Genomic DNA, 18,018 nt, shown 5'->3' on the forward strand with positions numbered 1-18,018 from the left:
ATGTGAGCTTAAAAATATACACATTAAATCACTATTTCATAATAATTCATCTAAATTGCCTAAAGGAAAACTACATGGATGCCGGTGCATGTATCAGATCCAACCCCAAAGGAGGGTTAATAAATAACTAGACAAGTGATATCAAAATCTACACAAGCACCCTACGAAGCCCCTCCGTTCCACCCAGCACCCGTCTCCCGGTGATCGGACACCGTCCCTTCCCACTCTCCCACTTACCAGCCCTACTCTTCCCCGCAGCACCCTTCTCGCCGTACTCCTTGACCCCAGCACCCTCAGTCCCATTCTCCCCGTCCGCATCCGGGTCATCGTCCCACTCACCGCCGGTACCGTTCATGAAGTCGAGCTGTCGGTCATGCTCGCCGTTCAGCCAGCGGAATATGCAGCTGTAGCAGAAGACGTAGCCGGTCTGGCACGCGGTGGGGTTGACCAGCGGGTGAAGACAGATCGGGCACGTGTTGTGGGTGTCTTGGGAGGAAGAAGTGGAGGAGTCCGGTCTGGGGATCGGGACGGTGAAGATGGGGAGGTATGAGGTGGAGGAGATCGGGGCCTGTCGGTGTTTTGACGTGGTGGGCGGTGATGTGGATGTGGATGTGGATGTGGAGGTGGAAGAGGTGGGGAGCGTGGTGAGCTTGGTTTGGCCGGATTGCTTCAATGCCGATGGGAGAGTGGGTTTGATCGAGGGAGGTGGTGGTGGTGGTGGCATCCCTGAGATCACTGGAGCGGGGAGATCGAGCGCCTCGGTCGCCTTTCGGGCTAGCTGGCGGGAGAAATCGCTTGCGTGCCACCATTCGAGGAATTTAAGAGCAAATATTGACGCCGGGAGGAGGAATTTTAGCGAGCCCAGCACGCGTGGATACAGGTTGCGTGGGCTGAGCATGCCGAGGCGGCTTGCCCCAGGTCGTGCACTGGCACCGCTGAGAGGTTTCGGTTCGGTTATCGATGCGATAGCTTTATGATCCGCCGAGCTCAACCGCCTGATTCGCGTTCCGATCAGCCAGAGGAATGGAGATGAATACTTCGTGTTATCAAAGAGATAGGCGAGGTTGAACGCCAGAATCGAAAAATAGTACGCCGCGTTGATCGAAGGATAGACGTTCCTCAGGAACCATTTGTAGTAGAACATTAACCTTTGGCGGATGGTCGGATTGTGCGGCAGGTCGTCGGCCGGATTGTATCTCGGACCTCCTCCCATCGCCAGCGCCGCCTGCGGAGCAGCGTGGATGTCGTATCCTTCGTCCAATTTCCGTTTTAGATACGGCAGTCCGACCAGCACGGCTAGATTCCTCCATACATCCGAACTACGGAGCTTCAACGTATCCCGCACGGGCCCAGCGGCACCCAATTGCGCTCTTGGAACCTCGCCATTCTTAATTTCGAGAACACGCTCGCGCTTCAAGGAGTAGAAGTTCTCCGTGAACGAGCCGCCGAAGGTCTTGAGGTAATATCTCTCCACGACCAGAGAGAGCAGCGCGTAGACTTCGTCGAACGAGTTGAGGATGCGGAGAAGGTGGCGAGGATGGCGGTGTGTAGCTACAGCGAGAAGGTAGCGGAGAGAAGGCGGAAGGAGAGCAGATAGCTGCTGCTCAGAGAGAATTTCTACTCAAGCTTTGAGCGTCAGCAAAGTGCTTTTTCAGGGAGGCGGATAGGGGGGGCTTTGTGTGTTTTCGGCATGCCCTGCAGCTCCCCCGGCTTCAGCCCAGCAGATTCTCCTTACCAAACAAGGACGGTTTGAAGTCGTCGAAATCATTCTGCAGAGCGGACATATACTCCATTCTTGACCAGAGAGCATCGCCAGCTCTTCTGATCTCACGGGAAAATCTGAGAAGGGACTGTAGAATCGAGGTGCCCTTTTTTGTTGCTCTTCCCCAGCTTTCGCCCGACTTCTCGCGCCGCCAGCAAAGTTGCAAAAGCCGCGGTAACTTTATTTTGGGCTTCACGAGGGCGCAGCTTACTCAGCAGCGGCAGCCACAACACACACACATGCGCCACACAGACAAAAAGTACGCAAAAAAAGAACCAGTTAAAAAAAAGGGAAAAAATAAGAAAAAAAGGTTGAAAAAAGCTTCAATGCAAAAAAGGTAGATTTTTTTTTAATCTCTTGCTCTGCCCAGCGCCGTGAAAGGATTCCGCCGCCCACCAAACCCGGATCTGCACAACATGTCAACTGCGCTCGGTCCTCCAACAACAAAAAGGGGTCATGGTTTAGTGGTATAACATTCCCTTAGCATGGGAGAGGTCCGGGGTTCGATTCCCCGTGACTCCACTTTTTTGACGATCGTTCGCTCGTCCGTCGGTTAAACTACCTTTTTTTTTTTTTTTTCAAAACTGCTATTGAACAGGTGTAGGTGAGGACGTCCATTCCTTTGCCGTGTCGTGTGTAACTGTGTAGCTACTTGGTTGATTGGTAGACGTAGTGCATCCCTGCAGCACGCGGCTGGTCCGTCAGCGGAAGGAGAAAATTATAGCTCATTCTGGATCCACTTGAAAAAAAGGTGCAATGGATTTGCAGATATTCATCTTCCAATTATTATCGCTACAGGAAATTGTGTACAGTACAATGTTGCAGAAAAGAAAATAAGTACTCTAAACAAATAATAAGTGGTATATACCACAAATGCAACCCCCAAAAAAGAAACCTGACAAAAACGCCTGCAATAGATATGGCCGGAGAAGAGCTTGCAATTGATCGTAGTAATACAACACATCGAAAAGTATTTTATTCCTGGACCGTTTGACTCGCCACCAGGGCATTCCAGCATCTGTTCCACAGGTTGGGATACTCGCCGGGGTCGCCTGCGTCCGCCCTCTGCTTGACATCCGGATTGGCCACCAGTAAACATGCCATCACCACTCTTGCAATGTCGGCGTCAAGGTGGACAGGTGGCTGCTCCCGTGCCATCATAGGAACCCATGACGACAGGCACTCGGCCGCTCTCTTTTGGTTCCCTCTCTCGGCATGGAGGCGGAAGAGTAGCACATAAAACTCCTTTGATCGGGGAAGTTGCAAAAGTGACATCTTCCGCCAGATAGCCCAGAATTGGTCATAATTTCCATGGTGGAAGTGAAATCGGAGGAGGCTCAGAAACTGCTCAGGTCCAAACTTAACATCGAAGGCATCCATGATTTTGCGAAGACGATCCTGAACAAGGCGCACTTCGTTAAGCTCTTCCGCCGACACCGGAGTGGACTTTTCTGTTTCAACGGAACTGGGACTTAGGTTATCGTTGGTTGGGCGGACCGGAACTTGGAATCCGGACGCGGTGTAGAGCATGGAGAAGACCTCGCGACTAAGAATGTCCATACCACGCAAGCTCATATGGTTGAGAACCTTGAGTGCCAGATCTATATCAGATCGCAGGACGCGTTTCGCGACATTAGAGACATCGGCATCGTTGTCGCCAAAAGAGAGCAGTGTTTTGACCGTCTGCAGTGCTTGAGACTCAGAGATGTCATATCCTGAAGCAGCCAGCTCCTTGAAAGCATCGAATAAATCCGCTTTTGTATACTGAGGATGCTGTAGAGTGACGGCGATACGGATCAGCTCCAATTTCGCAAGAATATTACCGTCCGGATCCTCTGCGTTGTCCAAGGCCTGCTGGAACAGACGCAAAAATAATGTGGAGCCCATATCTCGGGGACCTGATCCCAATTCCCGGAGTGCATCATCCCTGGGAAGCTGAGCCAAATGCTGAAGCAATGATGTGATCTCAGGAGGCACATTGAGAGGTTTTGAAGCCTTTGCTGGCGCATTGCGAGGAGAGACCAAATGATCTTCATGGTTCAACGCCGCTTCTTGCCGAGGTACCATCCCGGGTGAAAGAACGGCCTCGATACTGATGCTTTGGACGCGACGGCTGGTATGCAAACCTCTTCTTTGTCCGGGGTCTATGCCAGAACCCGTTGCATGTGATCTCGAGTCGCGATACATGCCTCTTCCACTTGTTGCCTCTGCAGCCGCCTTTTCAGCGAATTGTTCGAATTGTTGCTCGAAAGCCCGCAGTTCGCTTGGAGATCGCGGTGGAAAGTTGCCATTCCACAGGCCTTCTAAGTCGAGCTCGGCTCTCTTTTCTTCAGTGAGCATCTGTACCACGATTCGAGCACTATCCGCGACGTTTCCGAACCCGGCAAAATCGCGCTTTTGTGCTCCCGCGGCCGGTTTCCCGTTCTCAACAGAACCAACGTTCACACATATCCACCCAGTTGTGATCCCATCGTCTTTTTCCTCAAAAGAAGATGACACGTTGCTAGATAGCTTCGCCCGGCGGGCCTTTCTTCGCAGTTTGATCTTCAATTCGTTTCGACCCAAAAGGCCGTCTGCGGTCGGTTGCAATTTGTAAGTACTCCTTAACCAACGACACAGTCGATCCGCAGCGACATTGAGATGCTTTACACTGCGAGCGGTCCCGATGATCATGATCAGGTTTGCGCCAAGAGCAGGAGGAGGATTGCGATTTCGCAGATCGAGGAGAGAGAGATCATCGAGACCAATGTCAACCGAGATGTGCTGCAGAAGATCTTCCAGCATTGGGGGAGGGTTGTCTGGTAGCGGTGGGATCAACTGCTGTTGCCCAAGCGGGTGAGAAGCGAGCTCCGCAGTCTCTTCCTTGAGATACCACGGCACATGTTCGTTGGATTGACTGGCAGCGTCTGGAGATTGCTCGCTACCGTTGTCGACGGACGGCTCGCCAGAAGATGCGCTGCGGGCTATGGACTGGCCCCGAAAGGGCTGACCGTGTAATGATGAAAAGCTGCTCTGGTGGTGTAACGGAGATCGAGGGCATGGTTTGTGGTATAGAGGCGCGGGAAAACTGATATCAGCGATGGCCAGAAAAGACTGGATGACATGGCTGCGACAGCCGTAGCACTGGATGCCTCGGAGCATGAGGCGGTGCATCGTGACGGCCTCGCGGAGCACAATGGCGGTCGTTGGGGCGCTGCGAGGTGAAGGCGGCAGAGCGAGAGAGAGAGAGGCAGCGGCCGAAGAAAAAAGGTTTTTTTTAAATGTCCAGGTACTTGCTCTTTTCGGATGGCTGGACAATGAAATGCTGACTCAGCGTTCTTGGCACAAGTTTATTTTGATTATTAATTGAAAGTGCAAACAGGGCAAACAGCTGCCGATAAGAATTTTGATAGCGAATTCGTTCGCTGCAGAAACATTTTGCCCCTCACAAACCTCGCTCGGAAGTGCATCTTCAGATCGAACTCTCCGGGTGCTGGACCGTCGGGAGGGGTTTGCGGTTAGGCTGTTCCAATCTCTCTGTTGTTTCGGAGAGCTATTTTCGTCACCAGATTGACCAGGGATCGAGCTCCTCAAAATGTCGATGGACCTGGACGCTCCGGTCTCGTTTGAGCCGGTTTCATTTCAGCCGCAACAGCAGGCCGCAACGTATGTGCTCTTAAACTCCTTCAGCTGTGAAGAGTCTTGCCATGCTAACGTATGTAGAATTCTTTGCTGCAACTGCGGCGCACCTATAGACGGGACAACGGCGGCTGGTGCGCTTTGTGAGGATTGTATCAAGCTCACAATCGATATATCCGAGGGGATCCAGCGTGAGGCTACATTGCACATGTGCAAAGACTGCGAACGATGGTTACAACCGCCGAGTCAATGGATCAGTGCCGCTTTAGAATCGAGGGAGCTACTGGCTCTATGTCTTCGAAAATTGCGAGGCCTATCGAAGGTCCGAATCATCGACGCCAGCTTCTTATGGACGGAACCCCACTCGAAACGAATCAAGGTCAAGATAACAATTCAACAAGAAGTTTTCCAGGGAACAATTTTACAACAAACGTTTGAGGTTGAATACGTTGTCGCCTCTCAACAGTGCCCGGAATGCGCGAAGTCGTATACGGCTAATACCTGGCGTGCTTCCGTCCAGGTTCGACAGAAAGTGCCGCACAAGAGAACTTTCCTGCACCTGGAACAGCTCATTCTCAAACACGGTGCTCACAAAGATACGATAAATATCAAAGAAGTTAAAGACGGATTAGATTTCTTCTTTTCCCAAAGGAATCACGCAGAGAGGCTTGTTGATTTCCTATCGTCGGTTGCCCCGGTTCGGGTTAAAAAGTCCCAGCAGTTGATTTCCATGGATGTTCATACGTCAACGAAGTCTTACAAGATCTCATTTTCGGTTGAATTAATACCTATCTGCAAAGATGATCTCGTTGCGCTTCCGATAAAGCTTGCGAAGTCGTTGGGAAATATTTCACCACTGACTCTCTGTTATCGAGTCGGAACCTCTGTGAATCTTCTCGATCCAAATACCCTCCAAATTGCCGATATTCCTTCGCCCATATACTGGAGGTCGCCGTTTAAGAACCTGGCCGATGTCCAAGAACTGGTGGAATTTATCGTCATGGATATCGAGCCCATTGGTCATTCCAGTGGCCGTTTCTATCTTGCAGAGGCCACAGTAGCACGCGCTTCAGACCTGGGTGTAAATGATACTACATATTTCACTCGCACGCATCTTGGTGGCGTGCTCCACCCGGGGGACTCAGTCATGGGATATCATTTGACAGGAACCAATTTCAACGACGAAAACTTCGAGGCCTTGGAGCAAAGTGGTACATACAGCTCCACGATCCCCGATGTTGTACTAGTCAAGAAATACTACGCCAGAAAGAAGAAGCACAAGTCTCGCAACTGGCGTTTGAAGCGCTTGGACCGTGAGGTGGAGGATCATCCGTCAGCCTCGTCCAGGCAGCAAGGCCAGGATCGCTTGGAGGAAGATTTCGAGATGTTCTTGCGTGATATCGAGGAGGATACGGAGCTAAGGAGTACGTTGGCATTGTACAAGGCCCAGCAGAAACCAAGGGCCCATGCCGATCAGATGGATGGTGTCGAAATGAATGTTGATGATGACAGTGATGATGATGACGTTCCTAAGATCAATATGGATGAGTTGCTAGATGAGTTCGAGGAGCTCAATATGGAGGATGGTCAATAAGTGATTTTTTATTTTCTCTTCGGGATTCCTGCAGGCGTTTGGGAATTCGAGACGCAATGTCTCTCGTTTTGGTGATCTTACCTGGGCCCGGAAAATTAACCAAAAGCAGATGTAATGAAATAATGGTATATAATCCATATATTTGAAGATCTTGCAAAAACGCTCCGCCGACATCTTGGATATCCATGTCTATTTAAAGCAAAATATGCCAACCCAATGCCAGTCATTCTTGTATTTGTCTCCCATTAAATTCAGAAAATCTTCGCAAGCACCCTCTGGATATCCTCATCTACCTTGCGCTCCTTTCTCACTCCGTCCTTCTCCCTATCCCGAACCTCATTCTGCCTAAACACTCTCCTTGGCTTGTCCAAGCTAACCTTACCCCCATCCCCCATATCTCCCTCGCCGCCAGCACGCAGCTTTTTCTCTTTCTCCTCTCTTTTCTTCCTAATCCCTTCAAAAACCTTGCCCTTCTCCACCCCAGCCAAAAACACCTTCTCCTCCTTCCTTGCCTTCGCGTCTTCAACCCTCCTCCTAGCCTCCGCCTCCTTTCTCTCCCGCTGCACCTGCTCCATCAAATCCGCCCACTTGAATCCCCGCAGGTACTTCATATTCCACACATCATCATGATACCACCCGCCCTTCTTACCGCCCACGATCGTGGCGTTGAGCGTCTCGGCGCAAATCTTCGCTGTGCGTTTGGACGCGAATTCTACCCAGCCATCTGAGTACATGCGGCGCTTGTTGCTCCGTTTCCCGGCGCTGCTAGATTGCACAGATGGAGTAAGAAAGATCTTGGTTATAGGTCCGAAACCGCGGGCTATGAGTAGGGATTTTAAAGCGAATGGTTTGAGGTATGGCGGGAGCGAGGAGAAGTAGATGACGCCGGTTTTGTTCTTTTTGGGTTTTAATTTTGGATTAGACGCCGTCGAAGGAGTTGTATCGATGTCTGTAGATGAGGTTGTAGTGGTTGCTGTTGCTGCCGGTGTGGATTTGCTGGTGGGCTCGATCGGAGATTCTGCTTCTTCGTCTTCTTGCTCTCCCTCTTCGATTTGTTCTTCTTGTTCCGGCTCATCCGACTCAGTGTCTATCCCCTCGTCTTCACTCTCCGATCCAGATCCATTGTCACTTCCCCCCCCATGTTCGGTAATAGAGAGTTTTCTTCGTTTAGACGGCCGCCGCAACCTCGATGGTGCCGTCGTAGATTTCGATACGCTGCTTCTGCCTTTTGATTCCTGGGCGGCTTCGGAATCGTAGCCGGCATCGTTATCTTCCTCGTCGGACGGAATGTCCCAAAAATCTGTCCGTTTACGCGTCGTCATTATTGTTATGTGCAAATTGGTTGTTTTTGTGTTGACCAGTTCGCCCGCTGGAGAACATGGGCTCAAAAAATGTTGACATGCGGGTGGTCCGTGCATCACAAATCTTATCGACGACGGTGCGAGATGGGACTTCGCGACAACATCATTGTACGGAGGACTTCGCAGAGTATAAATTAATACATGCATTCCCATCTAATGCTAAGTGCCTATGTAAAGGGTATTGAAGGCTGGAAGTAAATATGTGGAACGCCCGGCCAAGTCCGTCGTCAAAAGGAAATGTAGCATCGACGGTCAGGGAGGAATGAATTAGTATGGAGGACACAAAAAGCAAGACTTCGCCATCGCGGAAAAAAAAAAAAAAAAAAAACCAGCATATATACAAGGAGAAAACGACCAAAATCTCCAATAGTACCATTCGATTAAAGCTCGACATCGGCTACCTTGTACGGCCTGGCGTTCTCGCCAAAGAGCAGATGAGGCTTCCTTTCTGCAAGATCGAGGATGGTTTGGGCGAAAACACTATTCGCCCATGCGAACCAGCTGCGAGTATATTGCTGGATTCGATTTACATTGACGCTCTCATGGATCAGGCCCAAAAGGCTGGAGTCTCGGACCATATTGATGGATTCCATGATCTCCTCATCTGACTGTGCCGTGCGAGCGCGGACAAGGACAGACATGGGCCAGGCGTTTTTAACGCCAACTACCATATTATATCAGCCTATGCGTGGATTATTGAATGATGCCGGAAAGGAGACTTACTGTGTGGACCGCCTATACCATGGAAGGCAGATCCTACCAAATAGTATGGGTTCCCGGACTTGGATAATATCATTCTTCTCGTATTCTGGTAGACCTTGTCGTCTTCCTTCACAAAGCCTAGCAAAGGAAGGGCAAGCAATGACGGGAGATTTGCGTCATCCATTAAAACAAAAGAGCCGTAGCCATCGACCTCAAAGGCGAATACCTCGCCATATTTTTTGTGGGTAACCACTCCATGCTCCCACACTCCTTGCTCGATCCTCTTAGAGAGGCCACGGAGTCTGTCAATGAGTTCTGCGTTTCCGCCAGTTTCCTGAAGCACATTTGCGGTTCGCTTTAGTTCCACGGCCATCATGGCGTTTGCGGGAATGAAGAATCCCATGATGGTTGCATCATCGCTGGGGCGGAAAGCACTGCGAACCAGGCCGGTCTCGTTATTCAGGGGATTTCCGATCCCGCCTAAATTCAACGTCTCCGTTCCAATATCAGTCGTTCGTTGAAAGGTATATTCATTGCGCACATAACTCCCATACTCATCGAACGTGGATTCAGACTGTGCCTGAATCACGTTCAACACCGTATCAAGTGCCTGGTACCATCTTCCCGTGAGGAAAGCACTCGATCCACTATGCTCGTAGAATTGGTTTCCTAGAGAAAGGAAATTGGCGAGGGAATCAAGCTCATATTTACATTCAAACACGACGGTCGGCTCGTAAACGGGGTGAACAGAATCTTCTTGGCCGCTATTTGTGGGCGGTAACTGACTCGCAGGCGGTGGTTGGAAAGCGTTGCAATACGGCGATTGAATCACAAACTCTGCCTGGGTGTTTATGGCCCCGAGGATGAGATTTTTGATATTGGGGTCCTTCTTCGACAGGACCTGGTATTGGGCCAGCTGGTTCGTCGAATCCCGGAGCCACTCAGCGTTTATGTCTCCCGTGACGATAAAGGACTGCGGGCCTTCCCATGCTGCAGGGTTGGCGCCCTTCTTTTTTTTCGACTTTTTCGACTTCTTCGCTTCCTCGCTGCCTTTAATGTGCCATTTCACTGTTGTGTCCAGCGTGTTGGGGAATGCATTTTGGAAGATTCGGGCAAGGTCCTTGTCGACCATGCGAGAAGTTACGTCCTCGATCACTTTCTCGACATATGGTGACGAGAAGGTCCGACAGACTTCGGCGGGGCGCTGGAAGGGAAGCTTGAGTGGACCCTCACTGTATGGAGGACTGAAGAAAAGGTAGAATATATCTTTAGCACCTGGACGGGTGAAATCCGCGAAAAGAACACAAGCCAGGGCACTTACTGTCTCTCTGCGGCGTATTCTGTGTAGTCCGGGCAAGCTTCCGCGAGGTCATCTGGGTCGTCTTCCAACGGTGGCTCCGTACCAGTGACAACGCGGCTACAGAGCGCGGCCGTAAGGAGAGCGACGAGTTTCAATGAAAGTTTCATGGCTGGGTGCGGGCTATCGCCTCGAGTTGACTGATACGACGGGCCGGGATGATTCGCTCGGTCATACAGTAACTATGTAACTCAACTCGAGAGTAGGCCGAAGTGATGCTCATCGTTTTCAACCAGAGCGGTGTCATAGGGTCAGATAATTATGGCGACCTTCTATACCACCGGGGACTCAGGTCACCTGCGCGCTGTGGTGGAACTGTGAAGCTCCTCCCGGCTGCTGTTATGCAGACACTGTCGATCATTCTCGGCAGTGGCTGCCCCGGTCAAAGTAGGCCCATGCGCCTACGTCTTAGACATGGCGAACCATGTTTCGGCCGTGGAGTGGTTGCGGAGTAACTACGGGGCATAAAAGTCAATCGGAAGGGTTGCCATCCAGGCTGAAAAAACGATTCTATAGCATGCTGCCACTTCTGTATTTACTTGCGACTATGCTCAGCTACGTAATACTACAGTCAACATTTCAGTCGGGGGCTGAAACATTTTATCGTAAGTAGCGCGAAGGTCTAGAATCTCCCAGATGCGCGAAGTTAATGAGGATGACCTGGATATCATTGTCGCACAGCAGATGCGCCTTGCATTACTTCCTATGCAGAGTTCGCATGTCATTTCTTGCCAAAGAACGACATGATACTTCCCTGACCAGTCTTTTGAGATCCCTTCGTCGACTTGGCAGTTGACACTGGAGGAAGCCTTTTCTTCGGCGGCTCAGTCTCGTCTTCAGAAAATGATTCCCATTCGAGCACTTCTTTTGTGACCAGATAACCATCTGCATCCTTGTACTTTTTCCTTTTTGGGACTTGACGTTTTCCTCTCCGCCGGCCATTGGTGGTTTTGACCGGCTCAGATGCTGGTTCGGGGGGTTCTGATGTCTCCGTCTTCGGTTTCTCTGCCTCAGTTGTCTCTTCCGCTACAGAAGCGGATTCTTCCGGCGCGGCTTTTGGTGCATCTGGCATTTCATCATCATCGTCATCTGGGGGTGGTCAGCTCATGCTTTACGCGGGACTAACAATCCATTTCCTACCTTCCATCATTTTCCGGAGCTTCTCCTCTCGCTCCTTTCTTGATTCACGGTCTTTGTTGCTGGTTCGCTTTCCAGAATCGAGGAACAGATCTTCGCGCTCTTCTTCAGAATCGTCGTCCATGACAACTATGACATGTAAGCAAAACAGTTGAATAGAACACTGTAGGATATTGTGCATACCGTCTTCGACGCCACTTGGATCACCCTATTCATGATTTAGTATGTAGAGACACGTATGAAATAGTGTAGATTTTGGCCACATACGGATTCCACTCCAGAAACATTGGGCGCTTCTTCTTTCTTGGCTTTGGGTTTCGCTTTAGCAAAAGCCTTGAATAAATCTGAACCCGGGGGTTTTGCCGAACTTGGTCTTTGCGAAGGCCTTGCTGAGGTCTGGGACGCTGAAGATTGCCGTGAAGTAGGCCGTGCCTGGATTTCTACCTTTGCTTCGGCTTTTATGTCCTCCTTTTGCGTCTGGGGCTTATCTTCCTGTTTTATAGGAGCTACTTTTGGGGTCTTTGGCTTCGTAGGGCTTGGTATAGATGCGGGGGGCGGTATAGGACCAGTTCTTCGCTAGAATTGGTGTTAGCATATGCTATAGGTATAAATATTAGGATCGCCCATGCCTTAACGTTCTTATTCTGTATCATACCGTACCCCGGACCATACTGTAACGGGTCTTTCGTGGATACAAGGGAAGTTATGTCAGCTAAAACGTTTAGGTCTGTAGGCGATGTAGGCTGAACGCTGTAGATGAATATAGAGTATAGAGTCTTGAATCTGCGTTTCGCATCTAATAGTATCGTTAGAATACTGATGATTCCCTTAAAATGTCCGGTTCATGTTATCCAAGAAAATGATTACCTTCTAGCTCATCTTCTCTCACCAATAAGACCGATGTTACGGGTATCTCTTCTTCGCTTGATGCATCGTCCGGAGCAACCTGGCTGCTCACAAATGGGCTGCTCTGCATAATCTCATCATCGCCATCCCTTAAAGTCCCTCGGCCTGGCCGGCCGTTTTGCTTTGCAAGCACTCCGGTTAGGAGATATGTTGCATTGACAGACTTTGGCTTTTTGGAGTTTTCATGTCTGTGAAACTCATAGAGCATTCTATTTTCAAAAGTTAGTCCAAAGATATATGTGTCTCCAGCATCTATTAAGATCGAACAAAAATACCTCTTGGCATGATTGCAGTGGACATTCAGTGCCCTGCTCAGAGCGCGATATGTCACCTTGGGGCACAGGTCAGCAGAAAGCTCAGGTCAATTTAAAGGCAAACTGAATGTTACTCACATGCTCCTGGTCACTGATAACCTTCTCCGCTAAATACCTTTTGTAGTTGGACGCCATCAGTCTATAAACTCGACAATGATCGTTTATCCTAGCTGTGACGGGGTGAAGCGCTGCCAGTGAGCATTCACGGCAGCATCCAACGCGTGTGGAATCCCCATTTAACGCGTTCTCAGTCAGCATTCTTGGCGTTCCTCAATATCAATGCCCATCTCCATCACCCACTACGCAATTCTTCACAAAGGCTCACCAGACAAGTGAAGCTCTCTCCCTCACGGTTAGCTTTGCTAGGTTAAATAGTAGTCTTAATTTCTTCTTTCCAATCGCGCCTTTCAGGAAAGTACATACGCCCCATGGAGCCGGTTTTCGATATCCCCGACTCAACAGATTGGCTCAGCACTCCTCTTTCCGGCCTCTCTCGCGTCGAATCCGCCCTCCGCTGCCAGGTCTGCAAAGACCTCTTCAAGAACCCCGTGACAACATCGTGCTGCCACACGTTCTGCTCAATATGCATACGACGATGTCTATCCGCTGACGGGAAGTGTCCCACTTGCAGAGCAGATGACCAGGCTGTGAAGCTGCGACAAAATTGGGCGGTGGACGAAGTGGTTGATTCGTTCAGACAAGTGCGAGGAGATCTTCTAGGATTTGCAAGGAATCTTTCGGCGGGACCCAACAGCGATAGTAGAGAGGCTAGGATCCCGAAAAAACGGAGAATAGAGGAGATGCAAGATGCGACTTCACAAGAGAACGGGAGGAGCCCTCCGAAAACTCGATCGCAAAGCGCGTGGCGAAATAATGGGGCATTATCTACATCTAGCACTCCAATGGTCATTGATAATAGCGAGGATGATGATTATCAGCCTGGTACTGTGCATGCTTCTGGTAGTTCGTTTGTCTTATCTAACAACTTATTATTAGATGATGGCCTCGTTGCATGCCCAATCTGCAACCGAAGAATGAAAGAAGAAGCAGTATTCCCACATCTTAACAGATGCCCTGGCCCTTCGTCACAAAAGGAGCCACAGCCCAATCGGTATGAACCGATTCCACACCATTATTTCACTCCTGGTTAACGATGATGTAGTATCTTTTCTCTTTCCAGTCCCCGCAAAACCCCGTCCTCCAACAAACCCCCAGAACGCCTCCCTACGATTAATTATTCTGTGATGAAAGACACTGACATGCGGAGAAAGTTGAGAGAACTCGGAATCCCCGAGTTCGGGCCAAGACTACTTCTCCAAAAGCGGCACACCGAATGGCTGAATCTGTGGAATGCCAACTGTGATTCCAAGAGCCCCAGATCCAAACAAGAGTTGCTCCGTGAATTGGATATTTGGGAGCAGACTCAGGGGATACGATCCAGAGATCAGACGAACTCCATCATGAAAAAGGACTTTGATGGAGCTGCCTGGTCAGCTGCACATGGAGACGATTTCAGGAAGCTTATTGAGAGCGCTCAGAAGAAACGTGAATCGCGGGTTGCTCCCGCCTCTGAATCGCTTCCAGCAAGTAAACAACTTTCGACGGAGACCGCAGATCCCCAGGATCCTCAGATTGGAGATAGCAATGCCCCGGGTAACGAGAGTCCTGATAAGATAGACCATCATACCCCTGCGGATAGCGGTCCCGACTCCCAACCTGGAATGGAGGGCGGAAGTCAGAGAATTGTCGTTGAAGACACTACCGCATGATCAAATGATCAAGGGAGCATTTCGACGGTCTCCCCCACGCCGTCAAGCCGTGCACTTACCAACGAACGGGCCATTGCACAGCATTGGGTGATCAGTCGGCATGCACCCTTGTTTCTTCACTGCTTTTCAAACCACTGTCGTTAATCGACATCTGGGAAAGCTTGTTAATGCTCTCCTCCAGTTCCGCGTTCGATATGGCAGTAGATGGTACCTTTGCCCTTTCTTCGGGTCCAAGGAGTTTTAACTTGTCCAACTCCGCCAGTTTCTCTCTGGTGGCTTTCGCTTCCTTCTCTTGACGGGCCTCTTCCTCTTGTGCCTCCATTGCTTCCAGCTCATCATCGAGTTCACCCTCATCGATCACTGGAGCGGCCTCGTTCATTATGTTGCCAACCTCGTCAACATTCGCCATCTCCTTCCGTAGCTCTTCGACCACATCTTCAACCTTCTCAACACCTCCAACCTGCTCATTCAGTCCTCGGAGGACACCTGTGCTGGCTTCCATAACTCTTATGATATCCACTTGGCCCACAGCTTGCTCGATTTTTGTATAAACTTCTTCTAACTGGTACAATGTGTCCGATCTCTGCTGCAGGTTCCGCTCCGCTAATTTTTTAGAACGGAGAGCAGATAGAGCTAAAATTCGATTTTTGTTTTTGAGAGCGTTCTGAGCGGCAAGCGTGAGTTCTCGAATTTTTGCATCTAGACTCGCTATTTGGACTGTTATATTAGAAATTAACATCTTGAGCGATGCTACGGTCTTGTCCTCGTGTGTTATGTGCAAGGTTTTATCGTTCGTCTCTCTAAATTTTATTGTCTCGAGTTGAAAATTAGCTAAAAGTCGCAGAGAATGCAACGTTGCATATGCATACCTCTCCATCATATAGGATAGATCCTCGATCTCGCGATAGGAAGATCAGGAGCACTTCAAGATCTGTTGGGGACAACTCGGCATTTGCACCTATGAGATAAGAGAACCGGGCTCGAAACAGTTCTTTGGAATAAATTCTGTCTATTCCCGATTGATGGTGAGCGGACGCCTCTTTCGTAATTCGTTTCTCAGCTTCCTGGATCATTTGTAAGCTAAAGAGAAAAGGAAAAAAGAAAATAAGAAAATTTCACTCTTTGAGCATCCTTTCTGTACCTTGAGATTGTCAACTAATACCAAATCTTGTTCCTGTAAATTCTTCGAGCTCTCAACGTGGTCGTAGTCGGTGCCAACAATCAGGCCACGAGCCTGTTTCACACCCCATCCTAATATCTGGGATATAGACGGCGCGGCCGGTAACCGAATCCAACTTTTTTTGAACGGACTGGTGGGACTATTCAAAAACTCTGGGAGTGCAATCATTTTACCTGTTCGGAGGGACTCATCCTATTCCTAGTCAAAACCCTATCCTGGGAGAATAGCAGTGATGGAAAGTGGCACATACAATCACAGCTTGCAAAGCTAGTGGTCGTCCCCATTCTCGTGTCTCCAACGCCGCACTTAGAGTGTTACTTGTGCTCAGCACAAGGGAGTTGCTCTGGTGAGATTTCGCACCACCGGTGACATTTAGCTTCCCTCCTTTGACGGGTGTTGGAATGAGCCCTGCCAGAGTGGCATCGGCTAGAGCCTTTTGCCATGCTGCTATGTTGATGGCATATCCGTCCGGGTCTTGCTGGAGAGGAAAATCGGAGTAGAGGGAACCCAGGCGCCTGATTTATTCCAGGATCAGCTATTGTTATTCTGCTCTTAATTTTATGACCAAGAAAATCCCAGGCATAATACCATACCTCTTGAAGGCTTCATTCGATAATATGAAGTTGAGCAGATCACTCATAGCTCTGGTCTTTTGTATGTGAAATTCAGACGTCCTGTTTAAGTGAAAGATTCAGCTGGCAACGCATTCTCAGCGGTCGGAGAGAAGGAGGCCGTCGGCGACGAGGCAAGGAATCCCACCCGTCAACCAATAAGCGATCCGGATCGACAGTTGAACGGCAGGCAGCTCTCTCGCTCAGCGGTGCCAGGTCATCGGCGATGCTTCCCTCGCGCGATGCATGTTTGTTGCTTTTGCACGTTGACCAGGTGTCCAGCAGTTTGCTCTGTTTGGTGTGTTTGGCCTGTTTGCATTTGGGTGACTCCGGTTTCGCAGGAAAAATAACACTCTGCCAATCACTCTATCAAAAAGCAATGAAACGTCCATGTCGTGATGGTCTATGGGTCTACTCCGTACATCGCGACGACAGGACCAGTCTGGCTGACTAGGTTGGTTAATGCGTTTTTCTTTGCTGGTTCTAGAATGGCGGAGGAGAGGCATCCACCGGAAGACCTACACAGCAGGCGACGAACTTTACGGCCAACACCCTCCAGGTCATCTTCACCAGGAAGCATCCTTTCCATCCGCCGCCTCTCAATTCCCCATATAAATACTCCACGTCGTCAAACACTACCGTCTCTTGTCCGTATCCCGCATGGATGTATCCGAAAACAGTCAACCTGGGCTTTATTCTACACAATTCCATATGTAGGAATATACTCCCCAGACTATTCGCATCGAGATGATATTTCGGCGGGGCATGCATTAATAAGGTATCCAAATCCTCTAAGAAGGAGCCTGTCCAAATATCCCGGCTAGAAGGAACTTGGAAAGCCCAATTCCCAAATTGTTACTTTCAAGGTGACCCGTAGACCCTAATCAGGCGACCTTAGAACCCATATCACTACCTTGTAATAGTGCGGCTGGCTATTTAACCGGCCTGGATGTCATCGAAAGTCCCTTTTTCAGAGAGATCCCCGGCATGGAGTAGTAGATCTCCGTCTGGAAGTTCGGGCTGTGCACTATGAGTATCTCATATGCAGACCACTCTGATCGGATGCAAAGAAGTTTCGGGGTGGAGGCAAGTATTCCCGGAGTTATGCGACCGGTAAAGACACGCTGCCAGGTTTGTGATAGAATGCTCCCATCGGCTTAGTGAACGTTGGAGCTACTTCCTAGGAGACCTGCCATGGTAGTTCATTCGCACGCACCAGGTGTCAAGGATTCGTCATGACCGCACTCATTCCTGGAGATGGGTTTCAGACGTAAAAAGAAAAACCTGCAGTCATAAACGCCGTTATTTTAGAAATGGTCGGTGAGTGGTGCCTAGGAGTTTATGGGCCCGTTTAAAAATCATCACTGGTATTAGAAGCCGGGGTTTCTTTGCGAAGCCCCGTCGTCGAAGCTCTATTTCAATATTCCGAGCTCTTCCGTCGTGTTTTCCAGATAGAAGACATCGAACAAATTGATGAGCTTGAAGCCCATGAATGTTCAACCAAGCTAAATAATTTACCCTCAGTTTCCAGAGCATCTAATTTTGCATTGTTTTCTTTGTGCTCGAGATGTTCTCATCTGACTCTCTTCCAAGCCGAGCACAACACGCTCGGCCGGCTTCTTTCATATCCCATATGCAACACGCTTCACTTTTCCCAGTTTCTAGCTGTTTAGTGCAGTGTCGAGCTGGTGCAATAAATGCGACTGA

General features: G+C 49.6%; 10 protein-coding genes and 1 non-coding gene across 11 annotated transcripts; 4 read left to right on the forward strand and 7 right to left on the reverse strand.

The window, feature by feature from the left end:
* Positions 1 to 57: 57 nt before the first annotated feature.
* Positions 58 to 1,793, reverse strand: PEX12 (ubiquitin-protein ligase peroxin 12; the record flags this gene model as incomplete). The annotated part of the gene is made up of 2 exons (XM_003067313.2): positions 58 to 1,617; positions 1,736 to 1,793. 2 exons carry the CDS (start codon positions 1,791 to 1,793, stop codon positions 149 to 151), a joined length of 1,527 nt encoding a protein of 508 aa, XP_003067359.2. The 3' UTR covers positions 58 to 148.
* A 419-nt stretch (positions 1,794 to 2,212) lies between these two features.
* D8B26_007827 lies at positions 2,213 to 2,284 on the forward strand. The gene has a single exon. It is a non-coding gene; the product is annotated as a tRNA-Ala (tRNA).
* A 453-nt stretch (positions 2,285 to 2,737) lies between these two features.
* Positions 2,738 to 4,915, reverse strand: ATP25 (ATPase synthesis protein 25 mitochondrial; the record flags this gene model as incomplete). The annotated part of the gene is made up of 1 exon (XM_003067314.2): positions 2,738 to 4,915. The coding sequence occupies one exon, from the start codon at positions 4,913 to 4,915 to the stop codon at positions 2,738 to 2,740; it is 2,178 nt and encodes a 725-aa protein (XP_003067360.2).
* Positions 4,916 to 5,211: 296 nt separating this feature from the next.
* NMD3 (60S ribosomal export protein NMD3) lies at positions 5,212 to 8,294 on the forward strand. Its single transcript, XM_003067315.2, has 2 exons — positions 5,212 to 5,407; positions 5,465 to 8,294. Exons 1-2 carry the CDS (start codon positions 5,337 to 5,339, stop codon positions 6,972 to 6,974), a joined length of 1,581 nt encoding a protein of 526 aa, XP_003067361.2. The 5' UTR covers positions 5,212 to 5,336; the 3' UTR covers positions 6,975 to 8,294.
* ESF2 (RNA-binding ATPase activator esf2) lies at positions 7,131 to 8,296 on the reverse strand (the record flags this gene model as incomplete). The annotated part of the gene is made up of 1 exon (XM_003067316.2): positions 7,131 to 8,296. One exon carries the CDS (start codon positions 8,294 to 8,296, stop codon positions 7,226 to 7,228), a length of 1,071 nt encoding a protein of 356 aa, XP_003067362.1. The 3' UTR covers positions 7,131 to 7,225.
* Positions 8,297 to 8,492: 196 nt separating this feature from the next.
* On the reverse strand, positions 8,493 to 10,508 carry D8B26_007831 (uncharacterized protein). The gene is made up of 3 exons (XM_003067317.2): positions 10,359 to 10,508; positions 9,059 to 10,281; positions 8,493 to 8,999 (listed from the first exon to the last, which is right to left on the reverse strand). Exons 1-3 carry the CDS (start codon positions 10,502 to 10,504, stop codon positions 8,716 to 8,718), a joined length of 1,653 nt encoding a protein of 550 aa, XP_003067363.2. The 5' UTR covers positions 10,505 to 10,508; the 3' UTR covers positions 8,493 to 8,715.
* Positions 10,509 to 10,915: 407 nt separating this feature from the next.
* D8B26_007832 (uncharacterized protein) lies at positions 10,916 to 12,886 on the reverse strand (the record flags this gene model as incomplete). The annotated part of the gene is made up of 8 exons (XM_066125652.1): positions 10,916 to 11,483; positions 11,535 to 11,660; positions 11,715 to 11,739; positions 11,799 to 12,107; positions 12,161 to 12,327; positions 12,399 to 12,646; positions 12,713 to 12,768; positions 12,830 to 12,886. 8 exons carry the CDS (start codon positions 12,884 to 12,886, stop codon positions 11,116 to 11,118), a joined length of 1,356 nt encoding a protein of 451 aa, XP_065981736.1. The 3' UTR covers positions 10,916 to 11,115.
* Positions 12,887 to 13,179: 293 nt separating this feature from the next.
* Positions 13,180 to 13,902, forward strand: RAD18_1 (E3 ubiquitin-protein ligase rad18; the record flags this gene model as incomplete). Its single annotated transcript, XM_003067319.2, has 2 exons — positions 13,180 to 13,693; positions 13,748 to 13,902. The coding sequence occupies 2 exons, from the start codon at positions 13,180 to 13,182 to the stop codon at positions 13,900 to 13,902; spliced, it is 669 nt and encodes a 222-aa protein (XP_003067365.2).
* A 93-nt stretch (positions 13,903 to 13,995) lies between these two features.
* RAD18_2 (E3 ubiquitin-protein ligase rad18) lies at positions 13,996 to 14,520 on the forward strand (the record flags this gene model as incomplete). Its single annotated transcript, XM_066125653.1, has 1 exon — positions 13,996 to 14,520. One exon carries the CDS (start codon positions 13,996 to 13,998, stop codon positions 14,518 to 14,520), a length of 525 nt encoding a protein of 174 aa, XP_065981737.1.
* A 91-nt stretch (positions 14,521 to 14,611) lies between these two features.
* Positions 14,612 to 16,340, reverse strand: D8B26_007835 (uncharacterized protein; the record flags this gene model as incomplete). The annotated part of the gene is made up of 5 exons (XM_066125654.1): positions 14,612 to 15,316; positions 15,390 to 15,584; positions 15,662 to 15,892; positions 15,951 to 16,215; positions 16,294 to 16,340. 5 exons carry the CDS (start codon positions 16,338 to 16,340, stop codon positions 14,612 to 14,614), a joined length of 1,443 nt encoding a protein of 480 aa, XP_065981738.1.
* A 25-nt stretch (positions 16,341 to 16,365) lies between these two features.
* On the reverse strand, positions 16,366 to 16,875 carry D8B26_007836 (uncharacterized protein; the record flags this gene model as incomplete). The annotated part of the gene is made up of 2 exons (XM_066125655.1): positions 16,366 to 16,620; positions 16,834 to 16,875. 2 exons carry the CDS (start codon positions 16,873 to 16,875, stop codon positions 16,366 to 16,368), a joined length of 297 nt encoding a protein of 98 aa, XP_065981739.1.
* Positions 16,876 to 18,018: the final 1,143 nt, after the last annotated feature.

This window comes from Coccidioides posadasii, chromosome 4 (assembly GCF_018416015.2).
Source record: "Coccidioides posadasii str. Silveira chromosome 4, complete sequence".
In the NCBI taxonomy this organism is placed as follows: domain Eukaryota; kingdom Fungi; phylum Ascomycota; class Eurotiomycetes; order Onygenales; family Onygenaceae; genus Coccidioides; species Coccidioides posadasii.

Bases quoted from the DNA above. Each gene is read 5' to 3' on its own strand.
- NMD3 (XM_003067315.2), top strand. From the start codon at position 5,337: ATGTCGATGGACCTGGACGCTCCGGTCTCGTTTGAGCCGGTTTCATTT. The intron at 5,408-5,464 runs GTATGTGCTCTT...TAACGTATGTAG, and splicing joins CCGCAACAGCAGGCCGCAAC to AATTCTTTGCTGCAACTGCG.
- D8B26_007831 (XM_003067317.2), bottom strand. From the start codon at position 10,504: ATGAAACTTTCATTGAAACTCGTCGCTCTCCTTACGGCCGCGCTCTGT. The intron at 10,282-10,358 runs GTAAGTGCCCTG...CCTTTTCTTCAG, and splicing joins GAATACGCCGCAGAGAGACA to TCCTCCATACAGTGAGGGTC. The intron at 9,000-9,058 runs GTAAGTCTCCTT...ATAATATGGTAG, and splicing joins TGGTATAGGCGGTCCACACA to TTGGCGTTAAAAACGCCTGG.